Source organism: Patagioenas fasciata, chromosome 4, assembly GCF_037038585.1.
Source record: "Patagioenas fasciata isolate bPatFas1 chromosome 4, bPatFas1.hap1, whole genome shotgun sequence".
Lineage (NCBI taxonomy): Eukaryota > Metazoa > Chordata > Aves > Columbiformes > Columbidae > Patagioenas > Patagioenas fasciata.
Genome location: NC_092523.1, coordinates 71,653,684 through 71,674,568, shown reverse-complemented (window position 1 = coordinate 71,674,568; position 20,885 = coordinate 71,653,684). Strand labels below are relative to the sequence as shown.

Genomic DNA, 20,885 nt, shown 5'->3' with positions numbered 1-20,885 from the left:
GTCACAAAAGAAAGAAAGAAAGGAGATGTGTTAACCTTGAAATATTTTATTCATGCTCTGAGTTTTAAGATAATTAATTTCCAAATATGCTGCTGAAGGCTTGAGATTCCATGGGATAATAGCAGGTGGGGTGGCCATGTGGAATGGAGGAAAAAAGAATGATTTACAAAGGGAAAAAATATTCCAAAGCCTGAGCAAGGTTGGAGTAGATTTAATCATACACCTAGACTTGGATGATAAAAGTGGCTTCAACTTTTATGTTTGTATTATAATATTTGTATCATGTTATCAGTGCTTACAGGACTTTCAGTTACAAAAGGAAATATCTTTAGGGGAAGAGGTGATTGAACCGTAGATAGAGGTACTTTTGTAGTGTGCTATCTTTCTGTACAAATGTATGTTGCTTGTATTGAACCTTAATATGTGCTGTGGCAGGAAGAAAACAAAGTGTTTACAATGCCAAACGTGCATAGGATTTAAGGGTTTTTCTGAGTAAAGATACTACCCTCTTCCTCAGACAAAAGCTGACGACTGTGTCCTGCAGTTATATTGCCTGCACAGGTGGCTCTGGCTGGGATGCCCTGGGATGACAACCTTATGGTCCTCTCCACAGGGACAAGCATCTGGCCACTCTCTTGTGCTTCACCGTAATCTTCGCTTATATGTGATAATAAGGTTTACATTGTCCAAGTAGGACAAGCAGCCCCTGTACAAAGAAAAATAAGGGTCAACACCTTTTTTTTTTTTTTCATTTGATTTGGTATGTTTGTGACCATTAAAATGAATTCTGACATAGTTGGTTAATAACATTTTAATTCAGTAAAACATATTCTTCTCATTGTATTGGAGAGGGACACACCTGTCCCTACAGGCAGTAGCCTGCTAATTATGGCTCAATGAGTGGTGACATTTTTGTAGTGGGTTGCTTACTTTCTTTTTTCCTGTTCCTGAAACATGCTGAGATGCTCTGTTCACAGGGCCCTTATTAGAACTGCATTAGGAATTACTTTTGGATTGCAGTGTATTTCCTACAATGCCCAAGGTTATTTTTTATTCTTTCTACAGCTATGCTCAGAGAAACAAAGCAAATAAAAAGAAAAATATTATTAACACTCAAGATGTTTCATAATAACAATCCCACATCTCTTGTGGAAGGTATAAATTAACCTCTCTCTGCATTTACTTTTAATATTCTGAAGCAATAACGTGTGATTCTCATCTGTTTTTGTGACAAGTGAGAGCAAGAAATAAGAACAAAATGTTCAAGGGATGGCACGTGTGGGACATGTAGAATCTAGATCAACAGACTGGATATGAACAATAACCCTTTAGTTGGGGTGAGCATTCAAAAATGTAAAGGCATTTAAGTGACCTTCAAAATTAAAAGCATCCCATGGCACTTACAAAGATTTTGCCTATTTCTGCGGTGTGTGATCACATCTTGTTCAAAGTTAGAATAATAATGTACCTTATTATGGACTGTCTATAGCTTCTCTTGAGTTCAAAGTTACCTTTCAATCAAAAATCTGATTTCACTCTCCACAACCAAATTCCCACAAAAGAAGCTAATCTTCCTAAAATTCATACACCACATTTCATCTCAGGTTAAAGCTTCTTAGTGGTGTTTGATTGAAGTAGGAAAATGAATTTTAAAAAAATGTGTTTAACTTTCTCCTTTTCTGCTTTTTTTTTTAACTTTAAAAATGACTTGATCTGTCAGTTGCATATATTTTGTATTTTGTTGGCTTTGAGGACAATAAGTGTTTTGTGCAGGGTATGCAGGTATCTCTAGACACTGTGTGGTGATACAGATATAAATCTAGAGTAAAGATAGACAGATAGATAGATATAAACAGAGACATGTAGGAATGGCCCATGCAAGTTCTTCACAGTAGAGCTATGAAAAGGAGACAGTGGGAGACTGAATTAAAATGCATTGTAAGAGGCAAGGGAAGGGTTAGCCCACCCAGGTTCATGTGTGTAACAAGGAGAAAAAGGAAGGAAGAATAGGAAAAGAGAAACATCTCATGAATTAAGAGACTGGATGTAAGGAACAATCTGATTCTTGGTAGAGATCTTCAATTTAACCACCTCTCTAGGAATGGCTGATGACCTTTGCTCAGGCTACAGATAATCTTAATTCATTGTGTTCAGATGTGACCAGGACAGAGATGGGAATGTCTTGAGATGGTTGGGGGTCCCACGTTAGGTCCATATCTCAAAGCTTCATAGACTTATTTTTACTTTAGTGTTTGAGGTCTTTTTTTTGTGCTGGTACTTGCTGGCTTAATAAAAAGCTGTCTGGGTTAGAGAGGTTTTTGTTTTGTTTTTTAAGGAGAAATTACACTCTCGCTCTTGTTTTTACGAGCGATAATATTTAGGGTTGTATTTATTAGCTTATCTTGGCTGTTAAATGTTTATGACTGTTCTTTATCGTCTGTGAAACAGGGGAGTAAAGGAGATGAACTAGAAAACAGATACTGGAAGACCTTGTGGATACTGAAGATGTGATATATGGAACAATTTGTAAGAGCATGGTTTAAATATGTCAGAGCATTTCTCAAGAGACTGCTGAAAGGCACTGATCACAGAACATGGACTGAACCCACTTAGTTTTGAGCCTGCCTTGTGGATGAGGAAAATCCTCCTTACATTTAAACTCCAATGGGGTTCGCTAGCTTTTCTTATAAGAAACCTGCTTTTTGCTGCTGAAAGTATTTCAGTTTGGGAAGTGTATGTTATGAATGTTTTGTAAGTTATAAATTTTCATGGGTTACATTTCGAAGCACAGCAGGGGATTTGCCCTGTTCATCCCATTTAATCGCTCTACCTCATGCCTTGTGTTTGTTCATGATAGCAGGTGATGTGACTGAGTGTGCCTTAGAAAATATATTGCTGTGACTGGCACATTATAGATTTCATACCAAAGCTTTCTTTTGAAAGAAGGTACCCTAATGCAGGTGAATTTTAATGTCACTTGTTTTCTCTCTGTACTGAGTACATCACAGAGAGAAGTGCACATGAAGTTGGTTAACGTTTGATGGGAAGTAATTTAAAATAAAAAAAAAAAGGAGGCACAGCACTGGTGAAGTAGACAGAGGGGATGGATGATTTTACAAATATAACTTGGGAATAGATAAATTTATTCTAAAGGGCAGTTATGCGAAGTAAATAATGAGAAAATGACAGGCAGAATAGAAAGAAATACTGACTGAAAATGACTGGAATGTTGAACTCCTTCAAATAAAATCTGCCTTAATTTTTTTAGTAGTTATGCAAACCAATGAAGCAAGGTTTAAAAAAAAAAAAATCTTTGAAAGAACCTCAAAGCAGTGCAAAAAGTTTCCAAAGAATTGACATGGTTTAGGAAGAGAGAAAAGGAAATCATGCCTTTTGAAATGGTTTAAAAATAAATTTTAAAAGTTGTAAGTTGGCTTTGTTTTCTTCCTGTTGAAGCAGAGAAATGCTCTACACCTACAGAAACCCTAAATATTTTTTCCCAAAGAATTGCATTACTATAGTTCTGGTCAGAGCCAAATAATTTTCTGTCGTATTTAAGTAGCTGAGTAGTATTACATTTACCTTAAGGACATGGTATTTCTCTTGTATGATGCTTTAAAACAAACAATCAAAAAATCCTGCCCAAAATTACTAGGCTAAAATAGGCATTTCCTAATGAGTCTGACATTGTTTGACTTTGGGTGGTTGCTTTGCTTTGATGCCAGCTGTGGTTCACCCTGTACCATCCACACCCTCATGAGGCCTTTGGTTCCAGCTTGAAGTGTTTGTGAGAGACAAGGAAAAAGAGAAACACCAGAAACGAGCTACCAGAACCTTCCCTTCTGGGAAGAACATGGCCAGTCTGTGCAGGGATGGGCAGGGGTGTACAGCTCTTTGGTATTAGATTCCCAAAGATATGTCTTGAGTAGCAATGTGCTTTCCTGACTAGATCTTCAAACAAAAAAATACACTAACTACAATTATGTGCTGTCACTGAATTTTATTTTACTAACAAAAGTGGATTAGTTTCAAAAGCAGCTTTTTAAAACTTTTTTTTTTTCATTTTTCCTTGATAAATGTTTTAGATGTCTTTTGCCTCCTCCCCCATTTTACCTTGCTTCTTTCTACTGATTGTGGTGGTTTCACTGTTTTATCTTCACCACTGACATGGAAGTGCTGATGCTACAACTTTTAGGAATTCCATCCTAATTAGGATTTAGCAAATAACTGATTGTTGTCAAACTACAGAGTAAATAACATTGATGGTAATAATAACACTGATTGAACAGCTAGCTTTGGGAGAAAAAATATTTCAGTTAAATGTTTCATTGCTTTTCTTGCATCAAATGGTAAACAAAAACTCCAATGGCCTCGGTAATGTCTGATTTTCTGTCCCAGACTGTATGTGTATGTATTATTTGTAAATACATGTGAAGCTTCTTGTTATTGTTCTAAGCCTCCAAATGAATGAAACCTTTCAGAGAGGAGCTAGATTGACACCTTTCAAAAGAGTTGCACTAGGTAGGTTTATTTCAAGCCTGATCTGTTCACTTTTTCCGCTAACTTTAATGAGCTTTGCTTTGAAGTGCAAGGAATATACAAAGAATAAGTACTACAAACTGTAGACTTGAGCAGCCTTCTGCATTGGTTGGGTCCTGGAAAGGTCTGGCTGGGATTCTTGTAACCCTTATTAAAACTCAAAGGAAAGTTTGATTTCTGTCCATGTTGGTGGAATTTATCCCTCCTCTGCATACTATTAAATCATCTCTGCCAGACATGACTCATCTTCAGGATTCATAAATTAAAAAGTGAAAATATCTCTCTTGAGCCACAGAGTATTTGGTAGAAGCCATTAAAAAAACCAAAAGAGAATATCTCTGTAAACTCTTTATCCTAATGCAATATCTCCTGGGTATTTCCTAATTTAACCATCTATGTAGTATTGCTTTATGGAAGTGCAAACATTTTAGATATGAGCTTAATATTTATTTCTCACACATTTGTTGAAACTGCTGACTCCAAGCTGAGTAACAGATAGGGTTTTGTAAGCCACTTGCTTGTAGAGGCTTAGGAAGGGGGGAAATTTTGCCAGCAGCCTTTGTTGGTGACATGTTTTGAAGTTATGGAAGGCTGGCAGAAATTTGGTTCTTGACCTTTTCAAGATTTAGTTGCAGGTTCCTTACACTATGCAAAACCATTACTATTTCCCACCTGTTCCCTGCTGAAGCCGCTTTGTGAAATTCTCACATGTGAAGTACATGGAATATGTACTGACAGAAGAAATCACATTGCAGTCAATGCAGGCTACTGCTCACTATTATTGTTAAGAGACTTGCAATCTGACCCTAAATTAGTTATAAATAAATTCTTCCTATTTAGTGAATTTGCTTCCCCACGTTTCACTATTCTTGAAATGTGCTTCAGTAATCGAAATAATTGAAAAAGTGTTTAATCAAAACTTGATTGCTGAAGTTGTGCTCCGACATGTACTTTTTTGGAAGGAAGAGAAAATAATACAAATGGATGGCGTAACCGCCTAAGGAAACATGGGCTTCTCTGTTCTATACTTCACAACCCATATTCACTGCTGAAATCCTGTTAAAAACACAATGACAAATTGAGTCACTGCTTTGTGCCTGGAAACCCTGGTCTTCTACGTTATCCAGGGTAGGTATCTTCCTAAGCAAAGTAGGATTAGAATCTACATGCTATGCCCATGCAATGGAGAGAACCATGATCTTTTACCTGTTTTTCAATTCTGCTGGAGACTGTTTCAATTAGATGTGACTGGCTAGTGATCTGTTTAACGTATAGATGTCAATGCAGAGGGGGCATTAGGTCAGTGGCAGTGGGGTTGGAAAGCAGGTAGTCCTCCTGAAAATTGGTGTTCATGTTGACTTTGGTTCTGTTGTGCTCGGACTACTATTATATTAATGCTTAACCACTTTCTGCATCTCTGCAGAGCAGCTTATAACACTGTTTGCTCACAGACTTTCAGGTTTCTGTTTCTTTGTCCCTGACATCTTAAGCTAGAAGGCCAGAAAGAGTTGATTTTCTGGTTTTAGACAGCTAAATAGCTGTAATCCACAGCAAAGGGTGGTGGTGTGCCGATTTTAATCAAGGCACTGTAATTATTTCTGAAATTTGAAAGAGTCTGAAAAAGACTGTCTTGAAGTGTGTATGGAAAACCTGTAATAATCCTATTTGCTGGAGGGTAAAGTGTGGCTTTTCACTTCTGGAAGCCTTTTTTCAAAACAATCGTGGACATGAACTGAACTGTTTTCAGCTGTACTCTTGTTCTCCCTAACTAGTGAATATTTATGGCAATCGTCCGTGTAAAGGGGCAATTGTTGGACTAGTAAGATGAAGCAAGGAAGCTGGTGAGTCTGTACTGGATGGTGAAGGGAAAGAGGGTCCAAACTGTACAGTAACTATTTTAGCTTTTTTTAGCTAGTGTTGTTAGTCTACTTCTTATAAGCAATAGATTCACCTCCATGTTTCATCAGTGAGGTGAACTGAAAGAGTGAGAGAAGTTTTACGTTTTTAGTTCTCCAACAACTTAGGTAATTTTCAGGTGGCTGTAGGAGATGCCTTACAGCAGCAATGCTTGTGTGTAGGTGGGGGTATGAGATGTGGAGTGTGCTGCTCCTCTCTATCCGCTCATGGAGCAAGCTCATGCTTACATTGCTCCCACCACATAGTGGTTTTGTACATACAGTTCAAAAACATAGCAGTTATCTTGTACATCTGTTTAAGCTCAGAGTATCTGAAATAATGCAAGAACTATGCTGTTGCTTTAGAGTGGTGGTTTTTATGTGTGACACCAGTAATGTTTTGCGTGCTCAAGGACATAGAGTAAAAGAGTGGGAAGATGTGAGGATTGAAAGCCTATTGGGAATGGTGTTGAAGGTCTGCAGAGAGCCAAAACCAATATACCCTTTTCCAGACTGGCTTTTGAGAACAGTCTCTAAGGCAAACCATCTTCAAAATTGGACCTGGATTTTTATTTGGATGACCTTCAAAAGAGAAGCCAGAAGAAGAAACAGACACTTGTGCAATCTGTGGGAGATCAAAGTGAACTTGGGAACCATGTTTTCTGAAAGTACTGGTGTGGTCACAGCTTTCCAGGATTTTTAGTCCTATTACCTCTTTGTTATAGCTTGGTGTTAACCTGTACAACCATACTTCAGTGCATGATTGATACTTTTATTCAAAGGTAGGGTCATCCAGAGGGCAACTAGACCTCAAACAGAAGCTCTCAAATATGCTAGAAAAATGTCAGATATCTGATTTGACTGTGAAAAGGGGGACTGCACACTGCTGCTTCCAGCCCTTACCCTGACTGCTATGGGAAGATGTCGTTGAATGACACAGCTTGTGTGTGTGTTTGTTTGTTTTTGTTTAAAAAGTACATTAGCAATTATTTATGAGTGAGTTTGTTTTTATAGGGAAAGAGTCTAGATTTTCAAGCATCTAAACCCAAAATGTTATTATAAATTACATCTAACTTGGAACTGTTGTCCCACTATTGTGTTAGGCTCATCTGCAGAAAAATAAGTGTAGAAACTGGCAAAGGGAACCAAGAAACTCCACAAAAATGAGGCAGGCAATGACCACAAACAAATTTGCTTGGAAACCCTCTTCTAACTTCTAGCTTACTTGATGATCAAGAAGACACCTCATATGATAATAAAAATGATCGTCTGCTGTAGCTGTAGAAAAGGCTTTGTGAAAACAGATCTTCTATTTTTTTGCCCTGTGCTTTTCCAACCGGGTGGCCATAGTGAAGGACACCATGCAGAACAGGGCAGATAACTAACCAGATGCATACGGAAGTTTCTAACCCAGGGCCATTCCTCGGCTCAGGAATATGATCTTTTATGGTAATAACACACATAATTTGTATGTAACTTCAGTTGTCATGGTAGCCTGGTGGCACTGTGAGAATGCAATTGCATGTGTTTTCTTTCAGCAAACGGAAGTAGTTTCATACCATCTTTGCGCTACAGAAGAGTGCACCCCCATATGGAGGGACTCTCCTTTCCCCTTGTTGTGTGCACATGACTTGCACAAATGCAATTGGTAATTGCAGAAACCCGCTTGAGACCAGACCCCAGTGAGCAGGAAACTGGTGCAACCATGTGTCAGGAGAATTAACAGGAGTTACTGTATTTCTGCAGATCATCTCCACACCAGAAAACTCTGGCTGTTGCTTTTAAAGAGTAAAAGACAATTTTTATATTAAACAATGTCAATAATGCAACAATCAACAACGGTACAAGTAATTCCTTTTCTGCAAAATCTGAAGTAGGATAATTGCAACACCGTGTAAAGCAGCCTACACACTACAGCAGGTGATGCATTCTTGTTAGGATTTTATTTTATGGATATGGTTTCTGTCCATGATCTATGTTTGCTATCTCATTCAGTATGACTCAACAGCAACAAAATATTAAATTACGGTTTTGAAAAAGCCGTTGCATTCCAGACAGTTGCTCTTTTCCATAATCTATTTGGAAAACTTGTGCTGGTTTACACTGTACTGCTCTTGATAAACCACTGAGCTGCACAGGTTGATGTCCTAGTACTAAGAAAGCTTATTAATTAATGTAGATGTGTGAAAAGCTTCTAGGCTATAGGATGGAAAGTCCTTCATTGCTATTCGAGCATGCACTGCTGCCAGATTGGAGAACACACCAGATTCAAAACATGTTTTTTTAATTCAACTGAATTTGTGGTTGGTCAGTAGAATAAGCACTCTATTGATCTTTTTTCAGAAGATACCTTACATTATGAAATACTGATCTGTAAACAGTTTCAAATTAACCACCAAAACACTACACCTTCTCTTATATTGAATAAAAGAAAGGTCTTTCCATTTTTTAATTTGTGTGCTGTTCAAACTTGTTATTTAAAGGAAAAAAGTGGTATATGAATATAGATGATTTTGTTTCCTAGTCACACCAGACTCCTTCTGAGATAAGGCTAGATTTTGATTTTACTGCTGTCAGTCAGTGCATATTTCATAGAGTAGTGTACCAACCTGACCTGAATGATGGTGGGGTTTTGTGGCATATCTTACTTCAGCTCACTCATGATTAAATTATATTTCTTCCTGTCTGAACAAGCCCTATATTGGAACATATTCATGCTTAGTGTTAGGGATCTGCGTGTCACTATTTCACTTGTGTCACTTAGCTCAGTAAAATATCAGTTTTGATGAGGTAAAGATAAAAAATAGTAAGTGGGATGGGGGAATCAAACATGAATAACAGTATAGAAAAGCTGTTCTTTTCAAATGCCACCCAATAATATATATTGTGCTCTCCAGTTTTTGGAGCATAACTCCATCAAAACAAGTTCATGTACTGAAGGAAACCAAAGAAAGTCTTCCCCCTCACGTACCCTTTTTTTTGAAAGACAGTCTTTTAACTCAGTTGTGAGCACCACAGATGCATGATTAAAGCTGGAAAACTTTGCCTGCTGTTACGTATTGTCTTCCTAGGAAAGGTCCTTTCTCTGCTGCATCACTCTTGAAGCCTCATTACCAGTAAAAGGCAGACAGCAGAACTGCTCTCAAGTATTCATTGTGTTATGCTCAGTGGGACACCGAGACTTCCCATCTGTGCTGCAGAACTTGTCTGGGGAGGGATTTGGCCCTTTTCTGGAGGAAGCAATTGAGGGAAGGGGGTTCCTCCTGTGGGCCTGGCATAAGGAGCTGGTATGTCAGAGCTCCCACAAGGAAGATGCTCCAGCAACTATGAGGTTGGTCCTCCTTGGGAGTTGCCTGGAAAAGCCAGGCAAATGAATTATGGAGAGTGTAATAAATGGTGGTAGAAGCCTATCTGGTTTCTTTTGGAATTCAATGATAGCCTTTAAAATAAGTTTTAGACTAACTGAAGGCTGACCCTCTCCTGTAGCCTCTGCCTGTCTTTGGAAAGAATGTTTGGACACAGTTGTTCAAAAAATCCAAAGGCTGAAATTCCTAATCAGCAACTATGAGCTTGTGTCTTCTTGCTTATTTGCTGTCAGTAAGAAAGAAGAAACTGAAATCAGGGTAAAGGCAAATTGTAGGAGAGGAAAGTCAGGGTGGTCTTAGCATTCTCACAAGCTTGGACACAGAATAGCTGATTGACTGAGGAATCTGGGATATTTTGAGCATCTCTTATGGAGTAAGAACATACTTTATTACAGACTGCTGAACTGCCTAAAGCTGAAGAAATCTATCGATCGAAGTACGATAAAGCTAAGGATAAATTCCAGCAGCATCCAAAGACAGTGATAAGCCAAGTTACACTTAAGGAAACTATGAGAAGAAAAGCCAGTCTGAGAGAACTGTAGGTAATGGAGAGATAGAACAAAGAACAGGGATATTTTTTGTTTTCACATGAGGTGTCATGTGTATGATATTGAAAAAATAATAATAGAAATCTCCCATTTCTTTAAGCCCACTGATTCTTTGCCTCAGATGCCAGTTTAGCTCCCCAGCCAAAATTTTCACCTACAAGCACCTAATTATACAATACCAAAATCTATATTTAGGTCTCTAAATAAAGTGACCTGGATTTGAGAGTTGGCTCCACCTGAGGTTTCTTTAATTCTACAGACAAGTCAATGAGTACTGTGGTTTAAAACCTACAAAAATTAGGCCACCTGGCAAGACACAGTACATTTATCTTGTGAGCAGTATAGCTTGTATGGGTGAAATGGGAAGAAGGGTGGACAACGGCAAATACATATATTTATTTTTTTCCCCTTGTTCTTCCTCCTTCTACCTCTAGACTGCTGTCTTACATTGCACCAGACTGTTGTTCACAGGCAAGAGAACTATGACTTCAAAATATAGCATTTACAGTTATGTAGCTTTCCTCCTTGGTAAGCACAATCACATATGTACATTGTGTTGTCATGTGTGTGTGTGCATGTGTCTGTTAGCACCGCACAGTTCAGACTGCTTTATTACTTGAGAGATAAAATTGCATTATAGCGATGCGAATCAACCTTAAAGTCTGTGGCACTTTTGATAAAGCCATATGTATGTGTGTATGTGCACACATACACACACACATATATATATATACACACATAAACTCTCTCTCTCTATATGTATAATGTTGACTGAGAAAAATAAAAGCAGCACTGAGCAAAGCAAGAATGTTCTTGGGTAACACTGCTTCTGATACTGCTATGCAAGTCCTTTTTGTGAAGTACGACCTTTCTTACCTATACATACTTGCCTCAACATACTAGGAATGTTTAGTCAGTTTCATCTCTTCTTATTTTTTTTTCTCTTTGTTTTTTTTTTTTAATTCCCCTGTAACTATTAAGTGATATATGGCCATCAGAAAGCTGTTTACTGCTTGGGTATTCCTTAGCTGCACAAAATCTATTTTGTTTAAGAGCCAGTGGTGGGATAATACCAGCCCCGAGCCCTGGGGTTTCTATTGAACTACATCAGGAGTGACTGGGGAGCAAAGCTGATGGCAAAGAGGAAAGGTGGAATAAGGCTGCACAGCTCTCCCCTCATGGGGACTCAGCTTCAGGTTGGGAAACAGTTTGAAGCTGAAATGAATGTATTTTCCAGTAACTTGTTGCATACAGTCCATAGTTAGAAATTAACAAAAGACATTTTGCATCTTTCCTCTTAAACTTCTTGTTATCTCTGAGCAAGTGGTCTTGATTTTTATTTCCCAAACAAGATGAAAGAAAACTGATCTTCCCGCCCACCTCCCTGTTACTCAGATTGTCCAAAAATAGCAAAAGAAGGTACCTACGGGATTCAGGAGAATGGTGAGGAAGAGTTCACCTCCTTGGATACTTTTGTCCAGCTCCTGAGGACCCCCAGGATATTCCTTATAAAAAATAGTATGAGTGAAAAGGCCACAGGTCTGTCGAGGGAGCACCTGAGAACAAAATAACAGTGCTGTTGTGACATTAACTTATTTCTGCAAACTTACCCTTGTACATCCACCCTAATCCCTCCAGCAACTCAAAGAAACAAAAGTGCAACCCTTTCTGCCTCTGTGCTCTGGTGTGTTTATTTATGGGCTCCTTTGTGCCCTCTGTATGCTCATGGTAAGCAAACACTGTCCGGCAGATGTGGAGATTTCCAGATGCCAGCTGAAAAGCTGCAACACAAGAGCCCCGAGCTTTCATGCAGATTTTATTCAGCTCATACAGCCATAATTAAGTGTTTGTTTCCTGGCATTTGGAAGGGGAAGAAAACAAAAAGTCAAAACTCTCTTCCCTTAGCGAGGTTAGTTTATTAACAGATAAATAGCGCTTCCTGGCCATTGTCGCTATCTCAAGCAATTAATCTTACTGTTCTTGAGACATTGAACTGAATTTGTATTCAAGGCTGTAGTCCATGAAAAACCTGTTGTTTCACAATTTCCTCAGTCTTGAAAACCATACTGAACCCTTCATTCCTGTTTGAGAGATGTGCACAGGGCTGCTGGGATATTTGCATGAGACTGCCCCAAGGTCAACTCTCCTTCATCATAAATCAAGAGACTGTGTGCCAGAAAAGTGAGCTAGCAGATGTGGGAAAACAAACTCATCTTGGAGAACTAGATGTTTTAGTTACATTATTAGCCAGCTACTATCGAAGCGCTCTGGTACAACAAGTAAAAACAACAACTGTCAGGGCTTATGGATACTGCCTGATGTATGCAGATACATAATTCACTGGAGGGAGGACTTTTGTTTCCCTCCAGTCAGTGGTTTTTCTTTTCTACTCAGTTTAAACAACAAATAAGACCTACATTCAGCAGAGCACTCTAATATATGTGTAAATACACTGCTGAATTTGAGTCTATTCCAATAGTAATTGGGCTCTGTGAAGTAACTTGTTTTGATTAAGATGTTTCTTTTGTCTTGTTTAGGGGATCACAATTTTGACTTTATATGCATATGAAATATTAAAGTCAGCTGGGACTTTAAAGCATCCTTGGACTTGTCCTTGAAATATTTCTAACTTAAGTTAGGTATGTTCAATTTTTGCAATTGTGTTTCACGTATCTATAGGGTTGCAGCTGGCCAGTAACACAGGTCAAATTATTTTGTACCTTTTCCTGCCCTTCATACAGTTGAAATGTGTATGTGAGCATCCTTCTCATGCAAACATGTGATCTTGGAAGAGTCAGGTACACGTCCAGACCCTGGGTCTGGGACGGAAACTCAGAGGGAAACCTTGGCCTGAGAGAAGTGTCGTATTTGCTAGAGGAGATTACTTATACCTGTTCGCCTTCCCAGGTGGTAGATTTCTAATCTTTTCATGCATAAAGATGAACCAGATCTTGAAACACAGGTCTTAGGCAGTTTAATGAATTTCAAAGTATGCGTTTATAACTCGGTTGCTGGTTGGACTACAAGTACATATAGTTTCTGAGGATTACATTTACAGTTGCCTTTTATTATTATTTTTCTAAATTGACTGCATAACAAATGCACTATTTTGGCATCCTTACAAATCTTGGAGAATTTTAATGACTGCTGTAAAACTTGAAGCCATTGGTAAAAATAGCATACTTTTGAGTCGCTTAAAGTACTATTGCTATGAAGCATGGAAATGCAGTGTACCATGATGCCATTGTGGATGAAGCCCCGTCTGTACCGTGCAGGCTTCAGGTGTGGGTATTCTTCTGTGCTGGTCACTCGGATGTGCCAAACTTTCTTCCAGGCCTCGTACAGCTGGATGTGCACCGGGTAGACCCCTGAGTGGTGCGGAGCCACCGCGTACCCCATGTGAGTTGGGATGCCGTGCTCCTGGGACACAGCAGAAGGAGGAATACATTTAGGAAGAGAAAAATAACATATAATTGTTCAAAGCTTATTTTTCCTGCAGAGTGCAGCATCAGAGAAGCTGTTGTCCTTGGACAGACTTGTATCTATTTGTACGTGGCACAAGCTAAAATTGGGGGACAGAGGAAGGAAACTGGAATTACATTTTGATAACTGCAGAGTGATAAATAATCCTCTAGGATTATGTTGAGTTACTGTTATATGGCATAGATTTGTCTGCTTGTTTATTACATATTGGATTTATTTTAATATATGTCCTACCTGTTTGGCTCTTTTTAAAGGTAATCCAGTAAACTGATGCTGCTTATTTAGTAAGCTATCGAACAGCAATAAACAGTAGGAAAAAACGTTGCAATGACATATGTGGGATTTTTTCCGATTCTTATTTCTAGAATAAGAGTAAGATTTCTTCCTGATTTAAAAATAAATAAGTATCCCCAATAGCTTCTGAATCTGCTTATATTTTTCCATGGTACTAGGATAGTAGCAAAAAAGCTGGACTTTGATGAACAGTGATGGACAGCTTTTTTGTTTCATAAATATTTATTCTATGATTCTATTAAGTTTCTATGAGGAAATGTGTGCATTTTCATGGATAGAATCTATAGGTTTGAAAATATAGAGATATTGAAAATATAGATATTGAAAATATCTCCTGATGGCACAATGAAGTATTTAAGGTGCAGACCAGAAGGAATTAAGGAAGATGTTTAAATGGGAGTGTGCTGATCTGCTGGGCATGTTCACTTTGCTCCTGATGCTCTCCTGCCTTGGTTCTGCTCCTCATCCCTCCTGCTCCTGAGTTAATGTGGTCTACCTGAAGACCCAATCTGATGACAAGGCCTCATAACCACATCTATGTGGGTACAAACTGGAACACAGGAGGTTCCACTTAAATATGAGAAGAAACTTCTTCACAGTGAGGGTGACAGACACTGGACCAAGGCTGCCCAGGGGGGTTGTGGAGTCGTCTTCTCTGCAGACATTCAAACCTGCCTGGACACCTTCCTGTGTAACCTCATCTGGGTGTTCCTGCTCCAGCAGAGGGATTGGACTGGATGAGCTTTCGAGGTCCCTTCCAATCCCTGGCATTCTGTGATACAGACCTGAACATTTTTAAAAGACAGTAAATTATTTGAAGTGTAAGCAATACATGTGAAATTGAGGTAATTAACTTCACTGGTCTGAGTGACTATTCAGAAATGCATCCAGCGTTGGTCACCAGCTACTGGCAGAGAGGAAAGCTGTGCTCTGCCTCCTCTCCATTCTGCAGGGCTCATTTCCAACAGGTTTAGTAAAAGCCCATTTCAGCTGTCCCACGGCATCTCCAGATTTGCAGGGTGTCCTGCTGCAGTGGCTCTCGCTGTAGATTGCTGCCCACACTCTGATGTTTACCAAATTCCTTTTATTCCTGGCATAGCACAGTGTGGGATAATGCTGAGCAAGTGACCTGGATACATCAGCTGTTTTCTGTTCCCTCTGAACATCAATTTTAAATGAAATGGCTAAAATGTGAGTGGATGATATTTTTTTTTGTCCTTCCTCTTGCCCACATTATCTGAGAACTGCTGATTACTTTAATTCCAGGAACAGCAGGTTCTGCTGGGAATCTTAAAGTACTGTGCAAATAAAGGCTTTTGGTTCATTGACAAAAATTAATTTAAATCTGTGGGGAACACTTGTTCATACATCACATAATGCAACCACTTAAAATTATCCATTCCTTATTAGTAGAGATCTTAAGTTACCAGCTGATCTTGAAAAAGATAAACCCAAACTCATTGTTTCATAATTTACTGAGAGGAAAATGTAATTTTTGCTTATTAATGTTGTTACCTGCCTGAAAGGCATGACTCAGTTTAAGGGTGAAATGACGAAGGGTTCTATAATGAGAAGTGTTAAATCACTCTTTTCTCTACTTTTTTTTGCCATAGACGTGTAGAAAGGAAAAAACTGTATCTAAAGGTTTCTGAAGTCTGGCAATGTATTACTCTACCTGAGTAGTCTGTGATGCTCACGCTGTCAATATACTGTTAAATACGCTGTATTAACTTGAATCTTCACCAAACCAGTGTTAGGGAGTATACAGACAAGTAAATGTAAGGGAAATGTGTCTTGAGCTAGATAAAGAACACTTCACTGAATATGTCCAAAAGTAGGTACCTGGATGAATACATGCAAAATCCTGTTTATCTGCTTACAATTTGCTGCTGGTATTGCCATAGCAACAGAATGGTGAAATGGTAATCGACCATTCACAAATAAAATAAGGGAGCTTTTCATAAGTTCTCAATACAAAAAACACACTACATAGCTGTCACATAAATGCATGTCAGTCACTCAGGTACCCAATATAACTTCAAGAAGAAACAAGAGCAAACAAATAATCACATTTTCTTTGGTTGGATCCATGATCAGTTTTCTCTAGTAAATTAAATATTGTGTTTTGTCTTTTAGTGACTTCTGTTGCTCTGTTTCCTTTTTTTCTCTCATTTTGTTATATAATTTACTTTGGAACTGAGAACCAACTTGTTAAAAGAGGGCAATGCATTTGAGTCCAAGAGGGCTTAATCCAAGCTGTTGAGCAAAATAGGAGAGGCCTTTAGTGAGCATATTTACTTACACATTCTAAGAGACAATTTCCTACAAGTCTTTATTAGGTTATTTTTACATTCAAGACTTCCATTGATTTTTTTTTTTTTTCATTTAAAAATTTGTTCAAGAACTTTTTGCATGTGTTAGTCTAGTCTGGAAAACATCTGGACCTTTTTGGCACTGAGAAAAACAGCACTACTTTCCTTTGCATGCTTAAGCTGAGAGCCCAGATTAATTCTGGAGAGGTTAAACTTGTATTCTTATTTTACTTGTCCATTAAGAGATTTTCAATTCTAATTTAAATGAATGACAGCATAATCCGAAGCAGCAGAAGTGTCTGGATGAGTTCAATGCTAAATAGAATCAGTGTTACAAGCTGTGAGATGAAGGGAAGTCAATCAAAACAGTTGTTGCATTTTGAGAAGAAACATTCCCCAAGTCATCCCTACTTCCCATGCACTGGTTTGTGTGATCTGGAGGCACGAAACCTGCCCTGTTTCAAGGGCTAGACCAAACTAGAAGATGTTCTCCAGGAGTACACCTTGTGTTCTCCAGGCACCAGTGAGTGTGCAGTACCTGGATCGGGCTGACACCAGCTCAAAATAAACCTCCTTCTTGTCCGTACATCTGGCCAGCACACCTGGTCAGCGGCAGCTGCTTTACGTTGCAGAGCCCAGGGAGTCCCTGTCTCATGCTCACGCTGATGCACCCAAACCAGAGCAGAGGGACCTGGAAATTCAGAGTCTGGCCAATGCAGCCTGGTTTGTCTGTGCACCCCCAGAGTTACCTTACCCAGCGCCCATACGTTGGACAGGGGCTTTTGTCAGGAAGGCTGAAGCAGTCTGCCAAGGCTCCTCGTCTCTCTCGCTTATCAGGTTTGTTCAAGCAAGTAAAGATTTGCTTGAAACTCCTGACCTCTTTTGACCTTCCTGATTGTACAGAAATGAGCTGTATTCGCCGTGGGTCAGCATGTGCTTATTCTGCATCTGCAAAAAACCCTCTGCTAAGGAAAGCACAGGTAATACAGAATGAGCACTGCTTTCCAGAAGTAAGTATATTCTTGACAAATAAGCTTGCATTCCTACAGCAGTTTTTCTGTGAGTAGTTGTTGGAAATTTGAATATAAAAGCGTGCGGAAGATTTGGTATTTATATCTTATCCAACAGAAACCCCGCAGTTTTTGATAGCATCAAATATTAGATGTCCTCATTAAAAAGCAGTAAGAAATAAAATTAAACAAAATCTAAAACTGTTACAATGCAATGGACATTCTGGTTCCTAAAGATTACTGGTGATTCTTTTTTCACAGAAACATCTAGTATTGACCATTGCCAGATAAAGAATTAAAAAAGCAGCCTTTTAATTTACTAAAGCTTATGTCTGCTGTTGATCTTTTCACAGTCAGTTGAAGTGCAGGATTCCTTTTTGTGTAAAAGACTTATTAGTTCAATACAACCTCAGATAAGTTTGCTAAATTCTTTGACTTTGTCCAACAGTAGGGAATACAGGAAATGCAACACTTTTTGAGATATTACCTTCTAAAGTTAAAAGATTTACATGTCTGATGTATTTTTAGTACTGTAATGTATTTCTAATCTTGGTGCAGATGGGTGAGATTTCCTCTAAGAGATTATACATTACTATGTTTAAAATACTTAGTGAAGTTTCTCTTATTTAGTAAATGAATTTATGTTCTTGTCAGCACTCACAATAATGTTGTGTAGTATTTAATCTTTTATGGACACATAATTTTTGTTCACAAGGTTTACACGTCTGGATAATTTTTATTGAATGAATATTTCACCCTCCAACTACTTTTAGTTCAATTCTGAACTTCAAAAATCTGTTTAAAAGTTCTCTAGCTTGACAAGATGGTTCAGCAAATGAGCAGTGATTATTATTGAGATATAGGAACCTATGCTGTATGAAGTTAAAACATGGTTTTAAGTTTTATGGAATGGTATGTAATGTTTGAAGACTGCAGCTATTATAGATTACTGGGGTTGGTGGCCTGCAGGAGTGCTAGCTCTAAGAGCATAGAGCTTGTTGTCACTTTATCTGGTGAAGCACAGTTGGCTTTGGAGGATTGTCACAAGGTTAGGCCACAGTAAGTAGTTTTAGTAGACTGAAACTTGCTTCCTAGTTCTACTTCAGTATTTTTTTAATGAAGTGTGACAAATCTCTTACTAACTCTGTATGTTTGTATCTGCTTGCACCATTGTTTTGTCATGTTCGTGATGTGCTTCATTGCTGTCTGGTTGTACCATGACCTGAGCAGGGAGTACAAGGGTCTTAATGAAGTGGGTTCTCGGATGTTGGTGTCAGAGACAGAACTGGCAGGGACATGGGAAAAACCAGCTTTTTACCAGTGTTACATAGCGGCCTCCCAGATACCAAGACTCCTGCTCTAGGCATGCTTCTCACCATTGCAGGCTACCAAGAGACAGAGAAGATGTTGTGGTTTAAAATCCTAGATTTCTCAGGATGTGAAATGCAGAAAGGCAGTCTGGTACCGAGGAAGCTATACATGACCAGGAAGAGTGTAAACTCTTCATATATATGGTACCAACTAAAGCTGAGAAAATAGAGGCAATCTTAGGAATTTGCTGTTAAAGCACACTACAGAGATGGAGAAAAACACTAATGAAGACAGATTATTTAGAAAGGATCTTAAGGTTAAGCAGAATAAATCTCATATTTTCTGTACAGGACAATGTTATTCTATATATGCAGATAATTTACAGAATATTTTTAGAGGCAATCTCTAGTGGGCATCTCTCCTTCCCAACATTTACTACAGATATTAATAATGGGACAAATTAGGCTCTCCTTCCATCACATGTAGATACTTTTCATTTGTTATGTGGTCTCCACCTTTCATATTCTCGGTATTTAATTGGTATATTAAAAGCTCATGGTCTCTTTGTGGTTTGGGCAGCTGAAAAATTTTAGCCAGAGGAAGTGCTAATGTGCATCAGTAGTTGGTTTAGAAACAGGAGATGGAATCCAAGAAGCATTACTAGCCAGGCTCTGAATTGATTTGTTTGTTTTGTATATGCCTATCTCTGAATTGATTAGTTCATTTTGTACATGTGTCTCTCACTTCTTCATATCAGATCACAGATACCTTTTTATAGTTGATGATAGTTTTTGCCCTATCTCTACCGTGCCTTGGGCACCCCTTTGCAAATGAGCACATAAGATAATCACTGAGCAAAAGAAAATCAAGGTATAAAATAAAGAGCTACAGGCTTTGGATTAAATATATTCTGTTTGGTTTGTCAGATAAGGAGGTACAAAATGGGGGAGGAAGGATATCTTGCGATTAAAGGATGGCAGTGAAAACTTGGTTCATTTTATTTTTGGAATAAGTACTCTCAGAGACTTCTGCTTGTGCAATTTATTTACCGCTTTGTGTATCAATTGCATTGCCTATAAACAAAGATAATAATACTTGAGATATTATCAGTTTGCAAAGTTTAATCCAAGGCTTAATCCATTAGTGTCTTGAAAGGATTTTGGGATCCTCTGATATAAAAAAAAAAAAAGTCAAAACCCAACTGATAATCAACATAAATGTAATTTTCTATTTTCTTAGCTAGGCTTTGAAACATACCATCCATATTTATGTAAATAAGATGACATTGGGATAGCAAAGTTCTGAGTACTCTGCAACTTAGTCTACCAGAGTTAAAATCTCTGGCTCTTCTTCCTCTGAGGCTGAGGATATTGAGACCACTTGAGAAGAGATTTGGCAGCGAGGGCTGGGGAACGGTGCTATGGATGGTGGCAGCTGTGGGGCTCATCTCTCAGGAACACATGCACAAGGATTTTGCTGGGCAAAACTTCCCACCCTCTCTGCCAGATCCAGAGCAGGGGAGCAATAAAATTTATGAAAGATATGAGAAAGTCTCTTTCTCTCACCAACTAAGCAGGAAACAGGAGGAAATTATAAATATCTCAGTGACACATAAAATACAATAATACAAAAAAATATGGAGGGCTGTTGTTGAAGGCAGTCTCCTGATTCACAAGCAATTCACATATAGGGGAATCCTTTAAAGACTGTTGATTTTACTAAGCCCTGGATGCAGATGTATACATATCTGCACTGAAATCAAGGTGATTAGATACCGAATTAACAATTAGTTGTATGTGTACAAAACTGTTTAGATACCTGATTTGTACATGTATTTTGTGATACAGCTGTTTGAGGCAGACTGGAATTGTAAGCCCCCATTTTATAAACATCATTATGAGGTATGGATATATCTGTGTAAAACAGAATGAGGTCTTTTATCTAGTTGCCAGCTGTAACAACTGTATTTCTCACCTGTATTCAACAGACTTTGTATGTACTTGAGCTCCTGCAAACCAAAGATTATGCATACAGTGTAGATTTAAGAGCCAATAAAAATTATGCTTATGTACATTTATAGCTCCATGCAATAATATCCATGAAATGCTGTTTCAGGTGTGCTGGTTTG

General features: G+C 38.4%; 1 protein-coding gene across 2 annotated transcripts in view; it reads right to left on the bottom strand.

The window, feature by feature from the left end:
• The window catches only part of NDST4 (N-deacetylase and N-sulfotransferase 4), a 109,821-nt gene that overhangs the window by 35,064 nt on the left and 53,872 nt on the right, over positions 1-20,885 (bottom strand). The window contains exons 5-6 of one of the 2 annotated variants that reach the window (XM_065837320.2): positions 13,582-13,767; positions 11,775-11,903 (exon numbers count right to left, since the gene is read on the bottom strand). The exons of the other annotated variant lie outside the window; for it this stretch is intronic. Of the exons in view, the coding sequence (XP_065693392.2) occupies positions 11,775-11,903; positions 13,582-13,767 (315 nt within the window). The remainder of the gene's footprint in view (positions 1-11,774; positions 11,904-13,581; positions 13,768-20,885) is intronic. 2 annotated transcript variants of the gene reach the window in all.